At 37.2% G+C, this 14,668-nt stretch overlaps 1 protein-coding gene across 2 annotated transcripts in view; it reads left to right on the top strand.

Moving 5' to 3' along the window:
* Window positions 1-14,668, top strand: part of LPAR1 (lysophosphatidic acid receptor 1) — a 124,959-nt gene that overhangs the window by 70,316 nt on the left and 39,975 nt on the right. For both annotated transcript variants that reach the window (XM_045563644.1, XM_045563645.1), the window contains one exon: window positions 787-1,534. In XM_045563644.1, coding sequence (XP_045419600.1) covers window positions 787-1,534 — 748 coding nt within the window. The remainder of the gene's footprint in view (window positions 1-786; window positions 1,535-14,668) is intronic.

Genomic DNA, 14,668 nt, shown 5'->3' on the forward strand with positions numbered 1-14,668 from the left:
GCATTATCATCTCACGTTTTAAAAGATACACTTCATGTAATGTAAGTGTATTTTACTTCTTGTAGGGCAGTGTCAAAGTGTCAGCTGCTCTTTGGAGGCCCTCCAAAAAGGAAGAAAAGTTCTCAAATGTTATAGATTGGTTGACAAGTGCTATTCTGGGGATAAGGAGTTGTGGGGGTAGGCCATGCTGACCACAGGAATGTTGAGCAGCAGATGTTGGCTTTGGGCAAAGAACTTTTGATGCATAGTGACTTCTTTGAAATGTTGGGACTGATGGTCCTTGTGGGAACCTGCATCACAAAATGTCTGTCCCAGATGGAACGTACCATGTGAGAATAGAAATGCAGAATAATAGGGCAATGATACCCTACCAAGAAACCAACTGCATTTACAGATTCCCTAAATAACAGGTCAAAATAGATTTTACTATGGTAAATATTCCAATTGCAATGCTCTACAAAATTTTCATCTGTCTGATGTATTTTAAGCAAGATTTCTGGGTCATGTGGCTTTTCTAGTAGACTTCAATGACATGCAACCACTAAACAGAGACCTTGTCATTTATTTAACTCCAACTTCTTTAATCTTGAGGACAGTAATACTGTGAGAAACTTTGGGGTTTCAACATAATCATAGAATGTTATGCAGGGTCAGATTTTCAAATTCTTTGCTTTTGTTTTTCCCACATTTAGTATAGAAAACTTGTGTTATCTATATGTCTTTAAATTGGGGTCTGTGGTTTCTTTTTTTTTTTTTTTTCATCATCTTCCCTCCTTTCTCTTTTAGTTCACAGCCATGAACGAACGACAGTGCTTCTACAATGAATCCATTGCCTTCTTTTACAACCGGAGTGGGAAGCATCTTGCAACAGAATGGAACACAGTCAGCAAGCTGGTGATGGGACTTGGAATCACTGTCTGTATCTTCATCATGTTGGCCAACCTACTGGTCATGGTGGCAATCTATGTCAACCGCCGCTTCCATTTTCCTATTTATTACTTAATGGCTAATCTGGCTGCTGCAGACTTCTTTGCTGGGTTGGCCTACTTCTATCTAATGTTCAACACAGGACCCAATACACGGAGACTGACTGTTAGCACGTGGCTCCTCCGTCAGGGCCTCATTGACACCAGCCTGACAGCATCTGTGGCCAACTTACTGGCCATTGCAATCGAGAGGCACATTACAGTTTTCCGCATGCAGCTTCACACACGGATGAGCAACCGGCGGGTGGTGGTGGTCATTGTGGTCATTTGGACTATGGCCATTGTTATGGGGGCCATACCCAATGTGGGCTGGAACTGCATCTGTGATATTGACAATTGTTCCAACATGGCACCCCTCTACAGTGACTCTTACTTAGTCTTCTGGGCCATTTTCAACTTGGTGACCTTTGTGGTAATGGTGGTTCTCTATGCTCACATCTTTGGCTATGTTCGCCAGAGGACTATGAGAATGTCTCGGCATAGTTCTGGACCCCGACGGAATCGGGATACCATGATGAGTCTTCTGAAGACTGTGGTCATTGTGCTTGGTAAGTTTGTCTTGACTATAACTTACTTTATGGATTCCCAGTGCCTTAATATAAACCATGTTAGTTTATGATCATGATAAACAGCAATATGAATATTCATGTATACATGCAGGGATTACAAGGGAATTAGGCACCTTTATATTAAATCAGTTTACCAGTGTTTCTACAATTACAGAATCAGCTTTATGGATATATGGGTTTCAGCGGTACAGTATAAATAGTGGTGATATAAAAGATGTCATTGAAGAGTTTGGCTATCTAATATTGAAAATACCAAAATAACGCATCAAATTCATTTAGTTTTTGAAAGATTTTCTTATAGCTCAAATTGCTTTTGCCTTGTGGTCTCTGTTACAGATTTTCTGATAGAAAGTGCTTTCATATAATAAGGAATATACTTTCATATGTAGTTATTTTTATGAGTCTATTTCTAAGTAAGTTATCTGTCACATCTGTAATTGTTACTACATTATTGTGCATAAGTATATTAAGGTTTTGTGTGGATTTACTGAACAAAACATTGGAATTAATGATATTCTCAGTCATCTTCATGAAAATTTACTCTTTTTAAATTAATTTTCTGTTTGTAGGAATGGAAGTTAATACGTAGTTCAAAATGAAGAGCAAGATTTTATTATTTTTGTAGACTCAAATAACTTTTTCCTTTAAATAAGCACTATTTTTCCTGAATGAAAAATTTGTGAGAGTGATCAGGAAGAATATATTTATTCATTTAGGTACTCAGAAAATAGTTAAAGAACACCTAATAAGTTCTAGGCTCTGTGCTGGCCCTGGAGATGTACCCATGGGAGGGACAGACATAAAACATTTCTTTTCGAGTTTAGAGTAGAGTGCCTATTTAAAAAGTTTACTCGGTGAGAATTTGTTTAAATAATTACCCAACTGAATTACATATTTTCCAAAGACTATATTCAGGCTAATATTTAAAAAATCCTTTTATGATTTCATCTTTCTCTAAGGAAATTCAGTGGAAAGTTCCTATTATTCTCTTTGCTCCAGTTTGTAAAGCAGTGTTGAGTGAATGTAGCTGGTGATTATGTGGCTCCCCTTAAACTCTGGGAGTTACGTTAATTTTAGTGACTGGAAGGAGATAGAACCCTAATTGTCATTACATAAATTAGCATTCTGGTTGATGCCTCAGTCATGGAGATCATTTCTGGCTCTACTGATTGTGACCCTCTTCTCAGAATGAGAACTAGGCCTTGGAATTGCTGACACAGCTAAAGCCCTGCCTAGCTAACTGGAACACTTAGATAATGTGCCCACTGGGGACCTCACGCCAGATGTGAGGTTGTCTTATTCCATCCAAGGAAGTTTAGTAGATGTACCAGAAATGGTTTCCCTGTATTCTTAATTATCAACAAGACCTTGGGTGTGCCCGTGCCACAAGGACATAGTTTCCATGATATCGATGAAACACATCCTAGTTTACTGTGAATGCCATTTTTGTATGAAATTAAATAACATGAGACATTTTACTTTTCTGTTGTCTCAAATGTTTATTTACCAATGATCTGAATGTTGCCTGACACTTTTCATATTGTGTGTACTTTTCCTATTATGACAAGTGCTGCTTAAAGTTCATGGAACCACCAGCAATACTGAACTAGGACTATTAACCTGCCAAGTTCTCGTTTTACTTTTGACCTTTATATAATATTTAGTGTATTCCAGTGTGCAGTATACTGAATGATTCATGCAAAATTAACTTTTGTGTCTCATTGGGTTATTTTGCAGGTTGAGATAATTATTTTGAGGATTTATAGAGCTGTACTTTCCGTGTACCTCTGCCCTAAATGACTCTTCCCCGTCTCCCACCAACACATACCCCTAAACTTGAAAATAAATAGAAATAATATTGCCCTCTAAGATTTAAACGAATAGACTCCACAAAGATTGAATATAGTTAACTACCTCTAAATATTATTTCTATAGCTGTGTGATGGAAGAAATTTTAGAACATGGAAATCTCCAGTCAAGGTAATAGGTAAAGAAGTTTGGTGAGGCAAGATGGTAATGTGACTGTAATATAGGAAGCAGAAATTAAATTATTATTGCTTTTTTTGAGAAAAGTAGTGAGAATCAGAATGGGCAGGGTATGGGCAGGGGAGTGGTTGGACAGCTTAGAATAGGGAATTCACAATTCTAAAGATGTTTGTCAAGGTGATACCTTAATGCCATTCCTACAGTGTGTTTCCTTGCTTGAATGGTGAGTGTCCATCCCTATATGGGTGTGATTATATGGAAGAGGTAGGTTGGTCTTGTAGGAACAAGAATTCTGGTCTACCTGAAGCTCTTCTCATTGTAAATTAGTCCATTGACAATTTGTTTTTTTTTTGTTTTTTTTTTTTACAGTTTGCACATTTAGTTTTTAATATGTCTTTTCTGCCAGATTGTCAGATTTGTGAGGGCAGGCAGGGATTGTCATGATTTGTTGTCTATCTTCTCCACATTGCCTGTCACAGATCTCTGGCCCAAAGAAGGTGTTGAATAAATAATAGTTGAATGAATGTATGTGATGCCAAAACCAAGTTTCTGAGCCTTCAAAACTAAAACCAGAGAGAGCCATTTACTACAGAATATGCCACTTTAGCCATGTGGAAGCCAAACTAAGTTACACTCCTATTGCATTCCATGCCTTCTAATCCAAATACAACAGCTTGGAAAAGGACTGGCTACAATAAGTGCTCAGTATATAATATGTTTGTTTTACTTTCATTTATTCTGGGGATGATTCTTCAGTTTCCATTCTCACTCTGTCACAATGACCTCTGGGTTTTAGACCTGCTTATTCTTCATGATCAAGAGAAGAATTTGTTGGTAAACACCTTAATTCTTAGTAGTCAACTTAAAAAGAGATTTGAGATTTATGATGGCAATACCAGTGACAGGTTTTAAAACATGATCTTGTATATAAGCTCCTTTTGAGTGAGTACTGGATCTTAATAATTGTTTTTATTTGTCAAATGCTCATGGTAGCATTAATCATGTGCTACCTTAGAAATTAGTATTTGTAAATAATAACCATATGGTGTATAGGTACCATTATTGATTTATTATTCTCATTTTCCAGATGGTGAAAATGCAGGTAAAGAGAGGTTAGGTAACTTGCCCAAGGCCACACAGCTAGTAAGTATAGAAGCTGGGATTCAAATTCAGGCACTCAGGTTCCAAAGCCCATGTGTTTTTCACCTCCATGTCATCCTGCTTCTCTTTATAAAAACAACTATTGGCACAGGCTGTAATTTGTTATAAAGTTTGAATAGCAGTGTGCTATTAAATAGAAACATTGTGATCCATTTATTTCTATTGCTACTGCCTACTACCTGGGCTTTGTTTCCATGGGCAGGCAGAGAAAGCTTTAAGGAGCATTCCTTTCCTCCTTTTGCTTCTAATGAGCTCATGACTCTAATTTCATCTGCCCTTTTCTGCTGTTTGGTGTTGCAGCATCCGTAACTGCTTCTGATTGAGGAAGGGTTTTGTTTAAGGTATAGTTAACTTGAGGGTTCATTGTCTCAGTATGAAGTCATGCAATCCCTCCCTAGGCTTTAATTCTCCCTCCTTGACCCTTTACCAAGAATGCCTTTTGAGTCTATTCTGAGGCTGAATCAGAGTGGCAGTCAAGATGTTCTTCCTTATTTGACCGCAGACTGTCTTGTGTTGCACGCCCTTTCCTTCCCGGCTCTGTTTGTGATGACACTTCTGTTGGGGATCATTAGAAAAGAGGAAAATTGGAATTTAGGAAGAGAAAATCAGGATTAAGGTTTGCCTCTGAGCCCTGGGAGGGACATCAGTAAATCCAGGTAGGGCTTTGGGGAAGAAGAGGGAGACATCGTTTTTCTAGTTTGATCTGTTTGGGCTGGAAACGATCACCATTGAAGCCAAATTACACCTTATTACCTACGTTCTCTGTGCTAGCCAGGGTCAATACTCAGCATTACTCTTCTTGTGTTGTTTGTAAGCTTGCAACCTAGGAAAGTTACATTTTCTCCATTTTATATTGAGGGAACCAAGTTAGGATAGGGAAAATAAGTTGTCTAAGATCATTCTTTTTGTAAGTGGCAGAACTGGAATTCAACTTTAAGGTTGTTGTAGATCATGCTCTCCGGCCACAGGACACTGACTCCACATACCATGCAGGTGACTGTTAACCAGTAGTGACAATAGTGGTGGGAGCCAGAAAAATTTAAGCCCATTGTTTTCTTGTTCATTCTGATGACAGATAATGTGGCCAGTATCCCGTTAGCAAATCTATATGTACTTCTGTTTTCAGTTTAATTCAACAAACATGTTGTTGAGTGTCACTTGTGTGCTAAGGGGTGAAAAGATGAATGAGGAAAATCCTTTACAGAGCTTATGGTGTAGAAGAGGAGACTAAGAGAACTACACAGCAGTTGGGTCCATGTGAGAATAGAGGTACGGGCAGAGGGGTCTCGAGTGGAGGGAGGGGACTCCCTGGGGAGCCAGTATTGACCTGGGTGGAGGAGCTTGCTGTACTGTAGCACAGGGTGAGGAGAAGGTGAGTGTTAGCATGAGCAATGGCTGTCACCTTTGAGGAATGAAGGTGGTCAGGTGTGATTAGCATATAGTGGGTATGCTGGATAGAGTTTTGACTAGAAGGTCAAAGCCTTTATGAAAAGCTATGAAGTTTGGGCTTCTGCCTGTAGGTGATGGGAGGTACTAAAGTGTTCCCCAAGCTTCCTTATAGGTAGTGTAATCATGTAATGTATCATCCTCGCTGAGAAGCTTTTGATAGTGAAAACAGACACTAACCGGTGGGGATGCTGGGACAACAGGCATAAACTGAGACTGTTCTAGGCAACCCGGGATGTATGGTCACCCTCCTCCTGGGCTCTACTCTGTGCTTGTTTGTTTATATTCTTATTAGGTTCCCTTTTGGCTTTTCAAATGCAGAACTCAATGGTTTTTTTTTTTTTTTTTTTAAAGGCCAGGGTCTGCCCAGATTTAGAATTTTAGAGCTTAAAAGAGTCCTTAAGAATCACACCATTCAACACCCTCATCTTACAAATGAAGAGACTGAAGCTCCCAAGTTAATTGAGAACTTTAGGTCTAATTTAGCTCATGATCCAAACCAGGATCCAGGTTTCCTGGCTTCCACTAAGGTGCTGTTATTACTGCCTATGCCTCTGGCTTGTTTAGTCCCATCCACACTTTCCATCATCTTTTTTTGTGAACATCAACATGTATTTATGTGGCTAGCCAGGATTAGGTGTAAACATTGTGGCTGTAAAGGTAACTGGCTCCCGCAGAAAGGGTCTCCTTGAATTTGGTCTTCTCATAACCAACTGGTAATCTCTGTTATGAAGCTTTGTCAACAGTCATCTGAAACTGAATTGCTTGCACATTATGTAGCTTTTGCACATATTAGCTTTCTGTTAGCTTTCTTGACAACAACATCCAGCTTTGTTTTTATTTAAATTTGTGCTTTTACCTGTGTGTGTGTGTTTTCTCACTTACATTCCTTGAGGCAGATGTCTCTGGGATCTACTCTTCACTACCGCATTAACTATTTCAGTGATTTTGGGCAAGGTACTTTCTCTATGTTAATTTTTCTGTGCCTTTGTCTTTAGGATGAAGTTGGCCAATTTGATTCCCAAGATTATTTAGGGCTCTTTTTATTCCATAAATATAAGGACAGTAGCTACTGTGGATCAACTGTGTAGTGGTTTCAAGTGGAAAACTTAGAAATGAGATTAGAACAAAAGCAAGGGACTGTGATTCCTCTTTGTATAAAAGGTGCATCACCTTTATTTTATTTTTTATTATTTTAATTAGTCAAGCTGTTGGAAAGGAGAAGGAAAAAGAAATCTGTAACTGGTTGTGATCAATTAGTTGAAAACACCACTGCACTCGGACCAGACATCACCTTTTAATAATGAGCTGTTAGATACACTATCCCCCATTAAAGGGAGGGATGCATTTATAGAGGATCATCTCAAAGAAATGAATTTTGGGGCTTTACTTTCCCATGCAGAGCTGTGTGGCAGGAAGGGAAGCCTTCTCAATTGGTCCTGTTGCTAGGGGCAGAGTGTGGACACACAGTCGCTTATTCCCTGGCCGCAGGTGACCAGCTACACATCCTGTTGCTCTGAAGAGGAATGAAAGCCACCGCAAGTCTCCTCAGGTCCCAGTGGCACCCCTGAGAAGGCCTTTTTGAGGAAGAGCCTGAACGAATGTTCATGAGAGCCTTGATTGTTTGTCCAGCCACCAGGCTGTCTTGGCACCACGGGTGGTGGCCAGGAGAGACTCCCTGCAAGCGTCCCACAGTGCTTCCCAGACCCCAAACCCTGGGCTCACATCAAAAGAGAAAACAACTTTCCAACACCAGCTCTGTATACGCTTTTGTCGCCCATCTCCATTCAAATATTTTTGCTCAGAAGAAACTTTTAAACAGAAACAAAAACCAAAAATACCACATGAACCTAACAGAGTTCCTTTTGAGGTGCGGACAGAGGAACCAGAACATGAAGCTCTTTTTTATTTTAGGTCTGACAAGAGTGATTCAGACTTTGTCTAGCTGAGACGCTTATTGGTCCAAATATAGATGTTGGAAAATCATTTTTCCTTGTCAGTAAAGGTAATAAATTATGCAAAGATCTCTCAAATGAATTGTGGTGGCCATTGGGCATTACTGTTGCCTAGGGATTGAGAGTTTAGATGTGGAGCAAGATAGGCCAGAGTTTGAAGTTCAAATCCCAGCTCCTTGCTTAGTAGTTCCAAACCGTGGATAAATGACTTAACCTCTGAGCCCCAGTTTCAGAATTAATAAAATAAGCACAGTAGGACCTTTCTTATCAAGTGGTTGTGAGCATTAGATGAACAGATTTATGTAAAGCACTCAGTACCATGTTTGGCTTACAGAAAGCACTAAATGGGAGCAAGTGTTACCATTACTATTAGGTTCTGTCCACATGAGCAACCGCTCCCTTTATCTTTTTCTGACACACCCACATCCACATCTACCCACACACCAAATCCACATACAATAATGGATTTGGTGTTTGAGATGGTGCTTCATTTCCATGACACAGAATAAAAGTTTTATTGTGTTTAGCAGCTCTTGGCTTGGATAATCTGTAAATTTTATTGTGAATGGCCTTTGCTTTTCCAAAGATATGTCTTTACTGCAGCATTGCCTATGCCTTATTTGTTGAGCCTCAACCCTACCTATAAAAAGTCCTATTAGCATCAAATGTCAGTTTTGACTGGCTAACTCTCCTGAGGTGATTCTGTGGTGTTGACTATTAAAAGGAACTTTGCAATGGAATAGGCCACTTTGTCAATATCTGTTAGAAAGTCATCAGCTCCTTAAGATGGTTCTACAATACTTAAGGCATAGCCCAAAGGCCAAACATCACTTAGGGTACCATTTTGTTTCCTTCTGATAATCAGTGAAGGTGTGTCTGACATATGTGGATGAGATGGCAAATGGATGGGGTCATGAGCACCTTATTGCTGTTCTCCAGCCAATCCCAACTTTATGGTGTAAATACCCATGAATCCTTTAATTTGGGAAGAAAAGGATATTTAACTCCTCCTTTAATCTCTCACTGCTATTTCATGGATGTCTTTGGAACATCGTTATGGATGTTCCATGATGGCAAGGCTTATCTTACTTTCCAGCCCCTAGAACAGGGTGTGGCAGTTAGCAAACTCTAGGTGTTTGTCAAATGACTAAATGAAATAGATCTCTTATTCTGGATTGAGAGTTTTACAGGTTGTGTAGCTACAATAGAAATATACCTGTGTAGTCTAAAATTCAGTGTGATTTAATAGGGAGTTGCTATCAAAAGGATCTTTGTCATAGATAGTTATAATAAAGCAGTTATAAATCCTGCCCATCATGACATTTTTTTTAGGCTAAATTCCATGTTTGTGCTTAATAATAGTTCATTTTGTCAAGAAACGTGTATTGAATGTTTTCTAGGCTCTCTGTTAATGAGTATGGGTACAAAGATCAACAAAAATATGGACCCTGCTCTCAAGGAGCTCTCACACTAGTAGATAATGACATAATTTAAATAAATACGATATAATATGGTAAATAACACAATATGATAAAATAGGTGAGGTGTTATGGGAATGCTGTATTTTGACTGGGCCATGTCTAGAAAAGACTTTAAGATGAAAGTGATGTTGGAATTACATCTTATATGATATATAGGGGTTTGCCAAGTGAACCTAGGCAAAAGAATTATTTCTGTTAGTTATTCTTTATGCTCTGATTGAATGAAATATTCAATCACTTCCATTGTATTGCAGCTATCATGCCACTTAAATATGACAATAATCCTTGTTAGACATGCAAATCTCATGTAAATTCCTGAGGGTGGAAGAGGAAGCTTCCATAATTGTCAGATAATATTGTCTTACAATTTTTTGCCTGCATATTTCACTGGTATAATACTTCCATTTTTTGAATTGGCCAAAGGTAGCAAATTAATATCATCAAATTGGTTATGAAGTAAATGGGTTTTGCATGGTTACTGAACTATAGGGAAAGGGATGAGAAGGGCTCTATAGTGACATGAATGTGTTTGAGGACCTGAAAGATCATTGCCAGGAAAAGTTGATACCTACACCTGGAGCATTATGGGAATATAATTTTTTATGGTATCTTACCATCTGTAATGACCTGGTTGGTAGAGATTTTGGAATGTCTGTAGATGATTTTTGTTCTTATTATTATAGCAATAGAATTCAAAGGCAGCTGTTACATCTAGAAACGTACTTTCAGGGGTTTACATTCTTTGGGACTGTAAGCATCCTTTCTGATTCTCTGCTATGATGGACTAAGTAAGTATGAACAGGATACACACAAGAATTGCCAAACTTAGCAAATAAAAATAATTGCATGGGAAGTACTTATACTAAAAAAAAATTGTTATTTATCTGAAATTAAAATTTAACTAGATTTCTTGGATTCTATCTGGCAACCCTAATGCATGTATACGCACACACAGGATTGGCTGAGAATTAAAGGATTTTAGATGGCAATCAACTCTGTTTTACATAGATTTTCTTCTTTGTTTTATAGGTTTCCTTACTTTCCTGGAACTCAATTTAAGTACAGAAGGGGTTTCACTTATTTACTATTTCTGAATTTTGAGTTGTCTTGAAATAAATAAAGGATTATATCCACTTTATAGAATCTTATATTGGCTTATAAGCAGGTAATGTTCATATCTCTGGGACAAAACTGAATTATTCTCTTCTTTTACATATTCTTTGTCATGCTCTTTGAAAACATTTTAATGAAATTTGTTTTTCCATATAAACAAAGAATTGTTTTCTTGTGTTTGTGCCTTTGATATTTTTTCTTTTAAGGTCTAACTAGAGCCTTGTGCCTCTGAGAAGCTACTTTTTATTGGTATATTTTGGTGAAGATGATAGTGTCTAGACTGAATGTGGTCATGGCTTTACTTAAACCCTGGCAGGTCTCCTGCACCCATAGAGGAGTTATTGTAATGATCCAAAGCAAATATGAAGTTCTAACAGGGTGACATAGCAGTAACAGGGTCTTTTTGAAGAAGTGGGATTTAATCTGGCATTGGGAGACTGGAAATTCATGGCTTCACCTATTTATTCTGCCCAAGTAGACTTTTGTTGACACAAAGAACTCTACTCTGAATTTTAAGTTGGGTTTTCCATGAGTTCATTCTAAACAGGTATTTCTGCACTTCAAAAAGCTTCTCTTTATGTGACAGGCATGGATTCATTCACTGAAGTTATTTTCCTTTCTCTTGGGACAGGGAAGGTAGCCACTTAGGAGCCCAGCCTTAAAGGACGTGCAGAAAAGACGGGTAAAGTGAAAAGTCAAGAAGCTTTTGCTGTAGCCAGCAAGTGATTCACCATTTTATGCTAAAGAAATTTATTTTGCTAACCTTGCTGAGCACGTAGTGCACAGGAATGCTTTGTATATTGGCTCAGTCTGAAAGGAAAAACCAAGCTGTAAATTGAGCTGGAATCAGTGAGTTTCTGAACTAAATCAGGAGAGGCCATATTTAGACATCCTAAAAAATGTGTGTGTGCACGTATAATGATCAAATGGTCAAATAAACAAACATAGAGATTAGAGCACTGGCTTTATTTAATTTGGCAAATTCTAATGTTTTAGAGGAAAAATGAAGACTTTTTAATTAAAAACCTATTTCTAAGCCACTACAGGTATATTCTAGAGTATTTATAATTACCAGTATATAATTACTCATTTAGAATGGAAGAGAATGCTATAGAAATAAAATTTGAATAATAAGTCTAACTGTAGTGTATGTTATATTGATATAGTGCGATAATAAGATTAATATAATTCATTAATGGAATTTCTTAATGTTTTAGTTCAATCTGAAGTAGTACTACCACTTTTAAGGCAAGAAATCTATCACTAAGGCATTCATAAATTTAAAAAACATTAAAATTAGAAACAGGAACAGAAAGTACATTCATTTATATGTATTGATTTATCTATATTACATAGCAAGTGATTTACTATTACATTATAACATTGTATGTTCAATGTGTTGTCCTTCTGCGGTTACTGATTTATAACTTTAATAGTACTGTGCTGTATGTAGCTTTATTATTTAACTTTTTGAGATTATGGGATATTTTGGCCTACTGTTTTGATTTAGACTTTGAGGACATTTTTATTCTATCTTTATGAATATGGATATTTAAATCAAAATTAAAGTAACATCGATTTTTGTTGAGAAGGTGTTTCTGGAGAATATATTATTAATCCACTTTAATCTCTTCAACAGTTTAATATATAGCACAGTTAAAATATTTTCAGTTTGCTACATTTTTCAGATTTAACTGAAGTTTTCACAAGAATCAAATCTTTTTGTAGAAATGATACAGTGAAGCCTTAACTTATTGATTAGTTTTTTTAACATATCAAATTGTAACAGCCAAAGCATCTACTATTGTTAGTTTTAATTTTTCCTCCATGTTTACTTTTCCTTGGCCTTATTTTACAGCTGAATGTTATAAAAAAGACTTGATTCTTCTTTTAAGTTTTAATATATAGCAAACTTTATTGTATACAGTTTGGTAGTTTTCAGTTTTGTTTTTAATTAATTTTTCCTACTGATCTTAACTTTTCCTGGGTCAATATTTTTAGTTTTGAGAGTTTCTAAAATGATAATAATAATGGCTAATATTTGAGTGCTTACTAATTATCAGGATTTATTAAGTCCTACTTTGTCCCAAATTTTGAGCAAGAATCTTAATCCCTTTGAATTTCAGCCCTCTCATCTGCCAAATAGAAAAAATACATTTTTTGTGAATATCATATGGGATAATGAGTGTGAAAGCTCTTTTTATAGAAAGTGCCACGCAAATATAAGCTATGAATGTTTTTGCAGCTGCTGCGTATAGAGCAGTGACCCAAATTTAAAAAAAAAAATGTTTGGAATGCTAAGTAAGAAATGTGATGTAGCGTGGTTGCAAAGGCATTAAACTGAATTCTAACTCCACATTTGCCACTTACTGGTTGGTGTGATTCTAGGCAGTCCACTTAATCTTTAGGACAATTCGATATCTGTACCACAAAGGCCTTCACTACGTCAGTGTTTCTCTAAGATCTCCTGCATCTGAGTCACCTGGGATGCTTGTTCAGCAGGCTGAATTTTGGGCCCAATCCTAGACCTGCTGAAGCAGAATTGTGTTGTGTTGTGTCGACATTCAGACATCAGTACTTCAGTCACACAAACCTCAAGAACGTCAGTGCTTGGTTCAAGTTACATGGCCTTCAACTTGTTCAATTTTAAATTCTGTTTTTCACCTTTTCCAGTGAAACTGACACATTTTTGGTATCATTTAGACAGCGAGTACCTGTGATTACCCCATGCATTTTGCACCCCTCCTTTTCAGGGGAGGCAACAAGAAGGGAAAGGAAAAGGAGTTAGAGAGAAAACACAAAATTACTGGGATAAAATTCTTGGTTCTCGAAGAACTTACTATCAAAGAAAATCGATACTTTCACACTACATAGACTTTCCTCTCAAAATATTTGAAATATCCACGTTAATTAGTTATATCACCCTAAGGAAATTTATCACCTATAACTTAATGACTAAAAATGCACCTGATCTATTATAAAGGTACCTTGAGAAATTATGGCATATCTAAGCATATTTTAAATAGGCATGTGATTTTATGTCATTCTAAGAAGAAACCCATTTATTTCCCCCCTAAGCATGGAGGTGGAGCAGTAGTAGTATTTATTTTTGCATTAACGTAATACAGTTGTATGTGTCTGCCTGGAAACCTTTGTAGAAAAAAGATAAATCAATCATTTGCTGCAATCATAGGCTATATTAGGAATAAACCTTTCATTTTTTTTTTTTTCCTGAGTCAGTGTGGCATAATCTAAAGATTTTGGGATATGGACTCATATGTACTTAGGTTAGAAACCCCAGTTTTGCTGACATATTAACTGTGTGACCTTGGGCAGTATGTTTGACCTTTCTAAGCTTCTCTTCCCCATCTATGATTGAGGAGAGCACTTTTTCCCAAATGTGAAGGTTGTTGAGAAAACTAAATGAGGTATATTCAAGTACATAGCCTGCTGCCTGGCAAATATTGCAGAGAACATGATGTTTTCAGGACTTCCCTACGGCTTGCATATATGAAAGTGCCACCTATGGTCTGAAATTAGTGGTTGGAACTGCTTTCCCAGAATGTTCATTTGTTGGGGCCATCTAGCTTATTTTACTGGCCTATATAATAATGAGTAGCATTTTCCTATTCTCTGCCCATACAAGTGAACTGAAGATTGTGTATGGGGATTCAACCTATTAGTATTAGTTTGTTCATTCTTCCATCACTTCATCCTTTAATCATTCATTCAACCAATGAATGTAGAATCCTAGTAGGATTCTACAAACTATCATCTATCAGGATTATGAGACTGTCAGGATTACAGTGTTCATACCCTCTTCCACACCTCTTGATATATGGTGTTTCAGCATCTGCTCAAACATCTTGGATGCAGGGACCACTCTTATCCCCCTGAAGGCCAGACAATCTTCAGATATATGGAATATATGGACTATTTTATATATATAATAAATATACTAAAAATATAAA

This window comes from Lemur catta, chromosome 10 (assembly GCF_020740605.2).
Source record: "Lemur catta isolate mLemCat1 chromosome 10, mLemCat1.pri, whole genome shotgun sequence".
NCBI classification, from domain to species: Eukaryota; Metazoa; Chordata; class Mammalia; order Primates; family Lemuridae; genus Lemur; species Lemur catta.